Here is a 12,149-nt window from a genome sequence, read left to right as displayed (position 1 = left end):
CGGGTCCGCGGTAGTTATGTGGAGATGGATCGTGCCTGGGTGACGTGCCTGTCGGAGCAGATTATCGACGGTCACACCAAGACGTCAGTCGATGAGCCCGCTCCGACGGTCCAATCGAAACCTCTAGGCGATCTCGGCGAGGTGCAGAAGCAGACATTACACATAGGGTCGTTATGTAAATGTAGCGCCGTCGTCAAAGATGCACATGAGGATCGGCCTTTCACAACGCCAGAGCTACACGATGAAATCTGGAATGGAGAAAGGGCTTCAGCCTGGGTCGAACACTTCTTTGCCGCACCCCAAGATAAAGTCATGTGTATGGGTCTTTTCCCTCAGCTTCTGTTCGGTCTGGATGAGTGCGGCATCGAGTCTCGACGACATTTCATCCACAGGTGGGTCTCTGCCATCAAGCCCAGTCAATGGCGATCAGTTCAGCGAGGTGAATATTCCAGTGAGATGCCGGTCCAATGTCTATTTGCTGCATTTTCCTCAGTGCCAGCGAGGGGCCCATCACTACCACGGCAGCACCCAAATTGGAGATCTTGGCAGACCCATCGGTGAAGAAAACTCGGTCGGAGCTGTGCATGATCTGGCTGGCCCCGCCGAGTGCTTCATCGGGGTCCTGGATGATTTCCACACGGTCGAAGGCGGGTTCGCCCCATGGCGCCATCGGCCTGGGGACATGCAAGATTGAAATCGATCAAATCGTCTTCATGTTTAGATCCTCTTGCTTTTCTGCAGCACGTCGGCTGTTCAGCATCTGCTACCGTCCCCTAGAACATCTGGATTAACAAGGCGCTCAGATATCCGTCCTCTTTCGCGTTCTTCTTGCTGAATATCTTGCCCGTTGTGATCGAGTACCTTCTCAGCCGGGCCTTCGAGGCGAATTGCTGAACTGCCGAGCCGGTCGGACGATGGTCGACCAGATCGACAATATTGACAGCAACCTTGGATAGCATCTATCAGACATCAGCGAGTTTCGTTGTCTAGCGTATGGACCATACCCTTTTACATTGAGTGATGGACTTCTGGGGCTCAATGCCAACTTCCCGACACAAGTGCTGCCAGTTGCTCAACTTGTTGGTGTCCTTGCCGAAGTGTCGGTGAAACTCCTCAGCAAAACATTTCTGCTTTTCCTGCCTGCACCGTTTGCTTTTAGAGGACCAGCCCTGATGAAGGGCTAGGCGGTCAAATTCTTCAATAAGCGAGGCGCTTTCGTCGTGTTCGAAGCCACCGAAACGACCAAAATATCCGGCCTCGGGAGAGGGTCCGCCGCTTGATGATATCGACATTGATGTGGTCTTATGCCATAAAGCAAGATACAAGCCAGATGGAGGTCAATACTTACACATCTCCCTACACTGGCACAGGACAAAATTGGGACAAAATATGGAGGAGACGTGCAATTCTTCACTTTGTCAAACGTGCATCCGGTCTCTCCCATCATTGTCATGCACTTTATGTACTGTTGGTGCCACATACCTCTGGATCTCTATCTTAACATCGATAGAATTAGTGATCGTTTATCGGATTACTGTATGTGTAACGCAGTCCGTCTTTATCACGACCCACTAAGCGCCTAGGATCCCGGTCAGAGAAAGAAGTCGTAGATGTGGGATGAACCCGCTTTGAGCACCTTGTTCTTCGAGCAGCGGATTGAATTGAATAAACCGGCTCCTGAAGGCTTAAGACACTTCGTTGCAAACGACTGGAAACTGCCCTAGTCAGGTCGCCATCAAAGCGCAGTATGCATCTCCGCGTCGTTCTCCTCGCCGAGCATGCTGAGCAGTGGTTTCGAGAACCATCCACATTCTGGACGTGGCCACGACCCCGCAATCTGAGCACCCTTCCAGCGCCGGCACAGATTATTGGTTGTTTTCTCGAAACTGAGTCAGACAGTGCGTAGTCTCCCATTCCAGAAGAAGAATACAGCTGCATCTCTGAATCATGGTCAAGGTCGTTTGGATCCGTCAGCGGAACACTCGCAGCAATTGCTCCTTGCTTGATGCACTATTTCGGCCACAACGAGGGCCAACTTGCGACGACTGTTGAACAGTTGACGGCTACTGTGAAACGCATGGTTGGCATCGGAAGTCGACACAAAAATCTTGAGGATTCACTTTCCGCAGGTGTTACGCTGTGTCTGGGGACGAGCGTGTCAGAGTCATCGTGAGTCTTGATGTCCAGGAAATGGGTGTCTAAGAGCTAAACTCAGGTTGCAGCTGGTCAAAGTTTCTGCCCAAATCTGGAGTAAAGTTTGATGCGATGGTCGAGCGCATTCGATCCACTGATGTCGGAGATCTCGCCCCAGGGTATGCCGAGTTGAGAATCAAACTCGTCTCGTATCGCATGAATACTCTTCAGCCCACAACCATTATCCCTCAGCCTCCTTCGTCACTGCACCAGAGCCGATATAGTGGGCACCACCACCACGATCACGTCTCTTCTCTTTCAGAGACAAACTATGCAATCCCAGGATGTCTAGATCCAATGCTTCTGTGGACCACAAACAGCGACTACGATACTACACAATACTCCTGTCGAGGATCAGTTGAATTGAGTTGGAGATTTTACTTGCTTGACCACAGATGATATTATGTGTCAACAGTAAACCCTAAGCACGCGACGGAGGCTAGCAATCCAACCTCAATACGACTTTGTTCAATCAAAATCTAAAGCTTTTCCCACTCTGCAACTATTTTCTTCGTATTGATGGCGTTTCATTGTTTTTCGTTTAGAAAAAGATGCAAGTACGCAGCTCAGTAAATGAAATATGGGTGTGCCAGTGGCAGGGAGGAAACTGCTTCAGCCTTGCACTGTTTGCCATCGGCGGTGACAACCTGCATCAAAGAAGTGTTAGCTACGCCCAACATGAAGGCGAACATGGTAACAGCGTATTGATCTGACTTACGTAAGTCTCAGGATCTACCTGCATCTCAGGCATTTCGCCATTGTACTTCATATCATGCTTCTTGACCGTACGGCAGTTCTTGACCACTTCTATCCGTTTCTTGAGGTTGTATGACGCGACGGCACCACTGTCAATTCCTGCTTTGGAGACGAACAGAACACTGGCAAACGGTAGCAAGGGCTGTGCGTAATGTCAACCATCAAGTTCTGGTTGAGACTTGGGAGAAGGACTTACAGAGTACATAGGGCGAGAGATGATTGGCTGAACCGTAGTGATACTGCTTGTAGTAAGCAACTAGCTCAGATGCCAGGAAAGTCTGCGTTCCAGAAGCTAAAGACTTACGACGCGTTAATGTCACCCTATAGTGTTCGTTAGTCACAATGTCATAATGACTCAAGAGTTCGTCCTCATTTGTGTAGAACATACCATGAGCGCACAGGCCGATCAAACCACTCTTGAGCACCTGGAATGGCTTGACACCAAAGTTCCACGGTTCCCAGATGACGAGGTCTGCCAGTTTTCCAACTTCTACACTTCCCACAACGTGGCTGATACCTTGCGTGATAGCTGGATTGATCGTGTACTTACTGATGTATCTCTTCACTCGATGATTGTCGGCACCAGTGCCTTTGTCGCCTTCTAATTGACCACGCTGCAGCTTGTTCTTGTGGGCAGTATGCCAAGTACGAAGAATCACTTCGCCGCACCTGCCCATAGCATGTGAGTCGGAAGACATCATGCTGATAGCTCCTGTATCGTGTAGAACCTGTCAGAGTAAGTAAGCTGTACTGAGGCAACCAGGATCCCGTTAGGCTTCGACTTGAGATCTAGCTGTCAAGGACTCACATCTTCAGCCTCGATAGTCTCTGCCCGTACACGACTATCTGCAAAAGAAACATCTGTCGGTATGTTTTTGGATAAATGATGGCAGGACATGACCATATCGATATGTTCTTCGATTGTGTTGATAGTATAGGGTTTTGTCGGGCTGGTACTGCTTGGAAGGATGTTGGGCCATTGAACAAGAGATATCATGTCCGGAGCATGACCACCACCAGCACCCTCAATGTGGTAGGCATGAACCGTGCGATCCTTGAACGCCGCAGCTGTCCGCTCGACGAAGCCTGACTCGTTGAGAGAGTCACAGTGAATATTGCATTGGATGTCATGCTCATCACAGACTCTGTAGTAATGCGTTAGCAGACTTCGTTATTTGGAAGTAGCGAAGCTTACCGTAGACAAGTATCTATGGAGGCCGGAGTGCATCCCCAGTCTTCATGTATCTTGAGACCTGCAGCTCCTGCTTTCACTTGGTCGTGCAGACCCCCTTCTGCACTGTCACTGCCTTTACCTAGGATACCGAAGTTCATTGGGAGATGGTCGCACGCTTGCATGATTTGTCGGATATGAGTCTTGCCTGGCGAGCAATTGGCGGCAAGGGTGGCAGTGCTGAAGAGATGTCAGGTCAGGAACGACGTGCATTGAGGCATAGAATGAGAGCTTACCTAGGGCCTGTCCCACCAGCGAACTGTGTCGTGATTCCTGTTGCCAATGCCTCGACTGCTTGCTGGGGAGCGGTCAAGTGGACGTGCGTGTCAATGCCACCAGCAGTAATGATTTTGCCTTCGCCAGAGATGACATCCGTGTTAGAGCCGATGACGAGTGTAGGGTCGACGCCATCCATCACATCCGGGTTACCAGCCTTGCCTATCCCAACAATATAACCCCCTTTTGTCCCAACATCAGCTTTGATAATGCCATGCCAATCAATGATCAGAGCGTTGGTGATCACCATATCGAGGCACTCAGCATCTCCTCGCCCACTCTTGACGCCTATGCCGTCCCGGAGTGTCTTGCCAGCTCCGAATGTACATTCATCGCCATGTGATGTGAAGTCTTTCTCGACCTTGACCCACAGATCTGTAGCTCCGAGACGCACCAGGTCTCCTGTGGTAGGGCCATACATCGAGGCATAATCTGATCTTTCCATCTCATATGGACCTATCTCATCTTCGTTGTTGGTAGGTTCTTCCGGTACATGCTGGAACCCTTGCTCCCCTATATTGCGGAGGATCTGGCTGACACGAGATGGGTCAATGAGCCCACTAGCTATGCTGCTTCCTCCTGTGATGGTACGGAGGCCAGCGATCTCCACCAGGGTGACTGTTTTCATATCACCTGGTTCGAAGCGTGTAGACATCCCCGAAGGTACGTCTAAGTGATAGCCATACGCACGGATTCTATCAAATGCCAGTTGAGGATTGGCTTCGATGAACGAGTAATGAGAGCCAATCTAAGGTTTGCATTCTGGTCAGCGCTGGATCTATCATCGGATCAGGAGCGATCCTAAGTCGCTTGAGGCCTGATAACATACCTGAACTGCTCGATCTCCCTTGTTGGTCACCTTGAGTTTGATCCTGTTCCTGCCTTTGTTGAGCACTATCTTTCCCTTCTTCGCTGGTATCACGGCCCCGGGCATGTTCGAGTCTTGGTACTCGGATTCGTCCCATGCCGGAAACACTTTGCTCGACGGTACAGGTAGAAAGCTGCTATAAAGAGCCCTCTCCAAGTTACCGTGTTCGCTACCGATCGGCTGATCAACCGTAACCAAGTGCGTCCCAGTTGGGAAGGTGCCCTCGATCTGGAGTGATGTAAATGTCGAAGTTACCGAGGGAAGGACATGACGACGTCCAAGCACCTGTTTGCCGAGCGACATAAGCTGGGAGACCGTGTGGTTGCCATCACGCATGAGCTGAAGATACTATTTAGCGGATGACACAATTTCACACAGGAACTATATCGGTTCACGGACCTCGTGTAGGACATGGGATAGCAAAGCCTGCACCACAGTTTTAGATACAGCTTGATCGAGCGAGACATTCATACCGTAGCTTCCGCATGATTAAGCTTCACTCCTCTTGCGAGTCTCCGTTGAGCGAGGTCGCCAGTTTGGGAGATGACGAGTTTGTCTAACTACCGAAGGTCGTCAGCACAACCCAGCTTGCTTGGAAGTGTTACAAAGGGTACCTCGCGAGGTAGCAGATGCATGCTGTGCCTGCTACCAAGAATGTCAATGCGGTCTTAAGCAAGGGAGAAGTCGTAAGATAGAGAGGCAACCATCAGGATGTTTCTCAGATAAAGCGATTGAGCTAACTGGTATGGAACCCAACATTGTTAAGGCGGGGGGTACAAAGAGTATTCTCCACTTGAAACTAGGCCAACGTTGTGGTGGTCTTACTTTGTTGGCATATTCGACCCCACTACTGACTACTAACAGTATGAGCTTGACCAGCCCTTGTCTCTCCATAGTTGCACCCCGTACACCTGGATGCCACTACTTCTCAAGTGTAAAATCTTGTTGCTGTTGGTCAGACTATGCCGCTGAGTCAGCCTAATTTTCTGCCTGGGCCGCCTTGTGTAAGGCTTCTGCTTCCAAATTCGCAGTCCTGTTTCTTTTTAGGAGCGTTTTGCCATGGAATTTCAATCTGGTGATCTCAGAAAACCGGTTTTGAAAAGAGCTGAAGTCTCCACTGTTCTTGGTAGGTATGCCATTTCCACCTGTCCGTTTCCTCCGTCTGTGTGTCAGGTCGGCGCGCAACCTGCATTGCACCCAGAACCCACACTGAGGACGTCGATCATCAAGTTCCACGCGTCTCCACATGATATCATCCTTTTGCTGTTGTTACTGGGACAGCTCCGGCAAGAGCATCAACATTGACACATTCAAGCGGACATCTGCGACCTAAAAAACTGCTTGGCTCCTCGCGCCGTTCTCTCTGCAGTCTAGTCTTCTGGTTACTCCAGCCTAATCTACTAGGGTCTAATTTCGTGCGGTAGACGATATGAGACTGCCACCCGTATCGAACGTTGGCAATTCCGGAAGCAGACCCAGAACACCAAATTCCTTTTTCGGTATGGTTTGCAGCAGTCGTGAATCTCTATTGTGACTTCTCGCAGCTTTGCATCGTTACAATCATGGCAACACACTCCCACGATGGCGGCCTCATGTCGGCCGCAGATCACGGCCACACGCACGAGATCTACAATGGCCCCGGCTCCTACCTTTCTCGAGAAATGCCTTTGTCCGATGGCCGCGACTTCAACGAGCGCGCATTCACGGTCGGCATCGGTGGTCCCGTCGGGTCAGGCAAGACAGCCCTCATGCTCGAGCTCTGCCTTGCCTTTCGAGATCATTACAACATTGCAGCCGTCACCAACGACATCTTTACACGCGAAGATGCCGAGTTTCTGACCAAGCATGGAGCCCTGAGTCCTGAGCGTATCGTTGCCATTGAGACTGGTGGATGTCCGCACGCCGCGGTGCGGGAAGATATCAGCGCAAACTTGCTAGCACTGCAGGGACTACATGCCAAGTTCCAGGCTGACCTGTTACTCATCGAGTCGGGCGGCGACAACTTGGCCGCCAATTACTCTCGAGAGCTGGCGGATTTCATTGTCTATGTAATTGACGTAGCGGGTGGTGACAAGGTCCCGCGAAAAGGCGGCCCCGGCATTACGGGTTCGGATCTTCTGGTAATCAACAAGTGCGATCTGGCGGATGCGGTTGGCGCTGACGTGGATCTGATGGAACGAGAGGCGAGGAGTATAAGGGAAGAAGGACCGACTATCAGATCAGTGGTGAAGAATAGGGTTGGTGTGAAGGAAACTGTGGACTTGATCTTGTCCGCTTGGAAGAGCACGCAAGGCTATGAGATCAGTCGAAAAAGGTGGGAGCAGGGGGTGGCAAGGGGCAGTGGCCCACAGCCAGAGGTGATGAGAAAAGCGGCCAGGACGAGGGCAAATGTATAGACACAAGAACGTATATACAACTCCATAAGAATAGCAGAAGCCTTGTCCGACAAGCTCTTACTTGGGCTGACACAGTGTTTGGAAATATCATTACGCATTCAATCTTGTCTCACTTCTTATCCCCTCCCTTTCTCTGTGCACGGACATCACACTTAAAAGTTTAACATTGACCACTTCACACTTCAGGGAGACATGCATATGTCTTCTCAAAAGAACTCGACGTAGACTGTGACCTCATATGGGCGTTGTCATCGTTGTTTTTATTATTGGTCATGGATCAGACAAAATGTTGCTCCTGGAAGCTTCTTTGCATTTGTTCTGCCTGTGCGTACCAGTCCTTCATCGTCAAGTGGGAAACAATGACCAATCCTATGGGATCTTGGTCTATTTGAATAGCGAAAGTCGTTGCTTACATGTTGGCTCCGACCACTGGGAAGTCATAGGACATGTTGGAGTCCATGTTCTCGAGAAAGTCGGGCGAATCCAGTTGCCGTTATTCATACGTGGGCACTTCTGATTTTAATGTAGATGATTGTCCCCTCCCGTGCTCATTACAACTGCATGTCTTCTTGTCATTGACCCCCACCAGGTGTGGGAGCCAGACGAAGAGGTACACAACGTTCAAACTGGTACAGCACAAGCTCAACAAAATGAATGGTCCTAACGGCCGAGACCTGAAATCGGAAAGGACCAAGAAGTTGTTTCTCAACGACAACAGATCAAGCATGCACACATAAGAGTGGCGGTGACATTACTGTTGGTAGGTCCAGACAAGATAGAACCTGCTCTTCGTGCCACCTCAAAATTCTGCATCCGCCCAGTCTTGGAGTCTCTCGCGCGTCCAATACTGTCTTTCGTAGCTTCCGTGGCCTCTCCTCATGTCTTGTTGGTTTTCGTCCAGCATCAGACTGAAGATTTTGAATGCCGCACTTAGCATGAAAATCGCTGCGTTCAAGGTTTCTAGATCGCAAACCGTAGTGAGCCGACCTTCCGGAGTGCACACGTGCATTGTCTTGTGTAAAGCATGCATCTCCTGGCTATTTGGAACGTGTTGCGGGTGGAGGGGTTGTCGTACAAACAGATGTGTGGCTTTCCCATGCCGACAGATATAACCGCTGACACCAAAGGCAGCCGACAGGTGAATGTCACAAGCTACCAAAAAGGGCTCAAGTCGGTCCGATAGCACAGGGTTGAGGTTGTGTAAGAACGTGCAGACGACGTAGAAAGCCGCGAGCCCCGATAAGGCACCGACCGCAGTGGTGCTACGAGGTGGTTCGAAGCAGTTAGAAGCTTGCGACGCAGGATGGCCGAAGGCGTCGTCGACAATGAAAGCAGAGGAGTGGAATAGTATGAGCTGACAAATGAGGTGCGAAACGCGTCGCACACTTGGAGCGAATGCCATCTCGTGAGCCAAGCCGACTTCTCACTTCCCAAGGGTTTGTAGTGCAATCGACAGTCATGTCCCTAGAATTTGTGACGGATTCTCAACCATGTTTGAGTATCGTACTGCTGAAAAGCTAACGATACATAATTTGGCGTCCTTTGACCTCAATGCCCGGGCGGAGTTCGTTTCTCGCAAATATCTGTGTCATGGCTAGCTTCTTCGGGGGATGTAAAAGGCGTATCCGGGACAAGAGCCTGGTAAACCAGACTCGTAAAAATATGAACCAGTTAGAAGATATTATCCTTTCTACTGCATGGAGTCTTGCCAAGTTTGGGAACCAAGTAGGCAGAAGTGCCTCACAAGGTTTGCTGGCACGCCTAAGCATTGCGACTGTTACATGGTATAAGGTGTACTTCAATTAATCAGGGTCGTCGAGCGAGCAAGATCTCAGCTCTGAACTGCAAAGTTGGTTTCTGTTACATAATGTGGGGTCTTCCATCTCTGTCCGATTATTTGGTTGGTGGATATTCCCGCATCATGGGTACGCAATACTGGTCCACCTCTAGTATGTGCCCAGATAAGATTTTCTGGTTTTTCGCCAAGTCGTCAAGAGCGTGCAATTGACCCTGACCCTATCCTGTTCCAAACATCCCGAGCGGGTCATATTGTAAATGAGGTTCGAAGAGCCTTTACCATGTCCCGGACCAAGCAGCTACTGCCTGCAACGCTTCCGAACGGGAGATTGGAAGTTTATACGCCACCTTGAAGCCTGTTCGTCAGATCAAATGGTGGAAATAGCCTAGTGTATGCCTGCCCTGGGAATGAAAATGGCTACGTCGACAGAACCTGGCGAAATACATCAGTAGGTCGCATCGACAATGGCGCTTCCATACAAAACTTCCAGCTGAACAACAGGCTAGCAGCCTCACCTCAACGTTGCGAAGACCCGAGTTTTGCCTCGTTACCGGCCCCGAGCGTCCTTGCCTCTGGCTATACGGTCCAGAGCAGCGACGCTTGACACTTGTTGACAACAGTTCGGCAAGCACAACATCAGTGCATAACGCCTCATGTGTAAGACCTTGATCGTTCATCGCAGGTATCTACCTAAGATGGTCAGTGTGTGTCGTAGACGTGCGTATCGAAGTCAATATTGTTAGACGAAACAGCTGTTCAAAGAGCTAGACTGAAAAGGTGTGGGTTGCCCCATACTCCGAAGATGACTCACCGAAGCTTGCTGCTATCCTCCTGCCCGTTTTTTTTTCCCGGTTCATGAGCGTTAACGGCCAACGACCAAGCCTTACCCTTGCGCACCCCCCTGTTGGAAACTCACGGGACGATGTGTCCGTCCATACCTCATCAGCGCTAGATCCAGTCGGCGAGCTGGGGTTGCGAGTGACCCAGTATGAGCCATGCATGGGGAAACTGCCTCGTAAACGCGGGAGAATTTGCGCTCGGCGTTGCGTGTTACATGCCATTCGACATCAATAAGGACAAGGTTCAATACGGTCCAGGAGGAGATATGGCTCTTTGGCATAAAACTCTCATGCCAAGGTTGACGCCAACCTTCATGAGAAATTGACCGTCGATTGGCTGACCCGGCATGTGAAACTGGAGCTTCAGCAGTTCCTCGGACTGGTCAAGAGGTTTGGACCATTCGCTTACTCTCTCTAGCCGAGGCCACCGTCTCGCTCTACGCTTGGACGGAACGAAAAACACAACTGAAGGGCACCAATCTGACGCGTTTCAGGCGGATTTCCCCATTGCTGTCACTAGTAAGACCCTTACAGCCACCAGCGCAGCTACACCCCAACCGGGAGTACCACTGCCTAGCCAGACTTCTCATTCTTTGATCTTCACTCGTACGGAGACTGATCTCACCCAATCTCGTACTGTGCTAAATTGAAGCTTCCAACGATTCACACAACGGCGGTTATGGCTCGTGGTGAAGCACCACAGACCAGGATCTATTTTAAGGGCAAGGATGACGAGTTCGTGATCTTTGTCAATAACGCAGAGGCCGCGGAAAGGTGGAATTCAGACAAGAGTACCCCCCTGGTACGGGTCGTAAAGACGTTCCAGATCTTTAAAACTCGAGAGTAAGCACTGTGTGTCGATCATTCAATTCTTACTCCCACCAGGGAGGTAACATCCACCGTCTGCTCAAGCCCCCTTATATCATTGTCACTCCCATGCATATCTGAAAGACTAGCATGAATTGCTAACCTATCACGAGTCAGGCATGGCTCGCAAGGGGGACTCCTGATTGCCTCAAACGCAGACCTCCGCGACGAATTTGAGAGCGACGATATAGATAAGATCATCGAGATCATCCTCGAAAAAGGTATTCTCAAAAACGCAAAAGTTTGTGGTCTTGTCTTCTCAATGGTCTCGGGAGTGGCGCAGACCTTTTGAAAGTAACCCTACTGATTTTTATCTCTTGTTCAGGATGCAGCGAGACAGGGTTCTACGAATGACAGCATGGGTGCACGCGCCGGGCACTAAATTTTGACCACGAACAGCGAATGTAGGCTCTAGTGAGAACTGGTGAGTTGCTCAGGATCATATAGCTGGAGCTCGGGATCACCGAGGATTGAGACCATCATGGAGGGTGTCAGTGAAGGCTCTTTGCATAACGTTCCGACGTGGTGGTAGAGAAAGCAATCCTTACAAGAGTTTGGCTCGTTACAAAGGCGAAGCAGTGCAGGTGTTTCGTAGTTGTGCCAAGCTGCGGCGAGTGCGTGAACGAGGCTCGTCAACCATGTGGAAGCTCCTTGCTGAATAGAGTGCCATTTGTGGCGCTCTCACGTAATCACGGACAGCAGCGGAGGGCATCTGGTGAGACGCATGCTCCTTATTCGCACTTTCCTCGTGAATTGATATTAGAAATGTAAGCACGCGAAGCCAGTGTCTCAATCAAGTCCACTAGCATTGATGCTTTGAAACAGTAGCTTTTGCATCGTGATCCAGAAGTTTCTCCACGATCAACAGATGGTTCTCGCAGATTTCAGTCGTCTGTTAAACAACATATATGCTGCGACCTTGCGA

The 12,149-nt window shown here is 50.2% G+C and overlaps 4 protein-coding genes across 4 annotated transcripts; 2 read left to right on the top strand and 2 right to left on the bottom strand.

Moving 5' to 3' along the window:
* Nucleotides 1-773: 773 nt before the first annotated feature.
* On the bottom strand, nt 774-1,292 carry PMZ80_010984 (uncharacterized protein; the record flags this gene model as incomplete). The annotated part of the gene is made up of 2 exons (XM_064879372.1): nt 774-959; nt 1,005-1,292. The coding sequence occupies 2 exons, from the start codon at nt 1,290-1,292 to the stop codon at nt 774-776; spliced, it is 474 nt and encodes a 157-aa protein (XP_064724811.1).
* Nucleotides 1,293-2,759: 1,467 nt separating this feature from the next.
* Nucleotides 2,760-5,390, bottom strand: ure1_1 (Urease; the record flags this gene model as incomplete). Its single annotated transcript, XM_064879371.1, has 9 exons — nt 2,760-2,840; nt 2,912-3,071; nt 3,146-3,191; nt 3,254-3,270; nt 3,349-3,677; nt 3,758-4,094; nt 4,145-4,360; nt 4,417-5,204; nt 5,286-5,390. The coding sequence occupies 9 exons, from the start codon at nt 5,388-5,390 to the stop codon at nt 2,760-2,762; spliced, it is 2,079 nt and encodes a 692-aa protein (XP_064724810.1).
* Nucleotides 5,391-6,886: 1,496 nt separating this feature from the next.
* On the top strand, nt 6,887-7,720 carry PMZ80_010982 (uncharacterized protein; the record flags this gene model as incomplete). Its single annotated transcript, XM_064879370.1, has 1 exon — nt 6,887-7,720. One exon carries the CDS (start codon nt 6,887-6,889, stop codon nt 7,718-7,720), a length of 834 nt encoding a protein of 277 aa, XP_064724809.1.
* Nucleotides 7,721-11,036: 3,316 nt separating this feature from the next.
* Nucleotides 11,037-11,465, top strand: PMZ80_010981 (uncharacterized protein; the record flags this gene model as incomplete). The annotated part of the gene is made up of 2 exons (XM_064879369.1): nt 11,037-11,200; nt 11,342-11,465. Coding segments are annotated over 2 exons (288 nt in total), but the record flags the coding sequence as incomplete, so codon positions are not given.
* Nucleotides 11,466-12,149: the final 684 nt, after the last annotated feature.

The sequence above is a fragment of the Knufia obscura genome (assembly GCF_036327395.1).
Source record: "Knufia obscura strain CCFEE 5817 isolate CBS 148926 chromosome Unknown scaffold_23, whole genome shotgun sequence".
NCBI lineage: Eukaryota > Fungi > Ascomycota > Eurotiomycetes > Chaetothyriales > Trichomeriaceae > Knufia > Knufia obscura.
The sequence above is the reverse complement of the archived record's forward strand: the minus strand, read 5'-3'. Positions and strand labels throughout refer to the sequence as shown.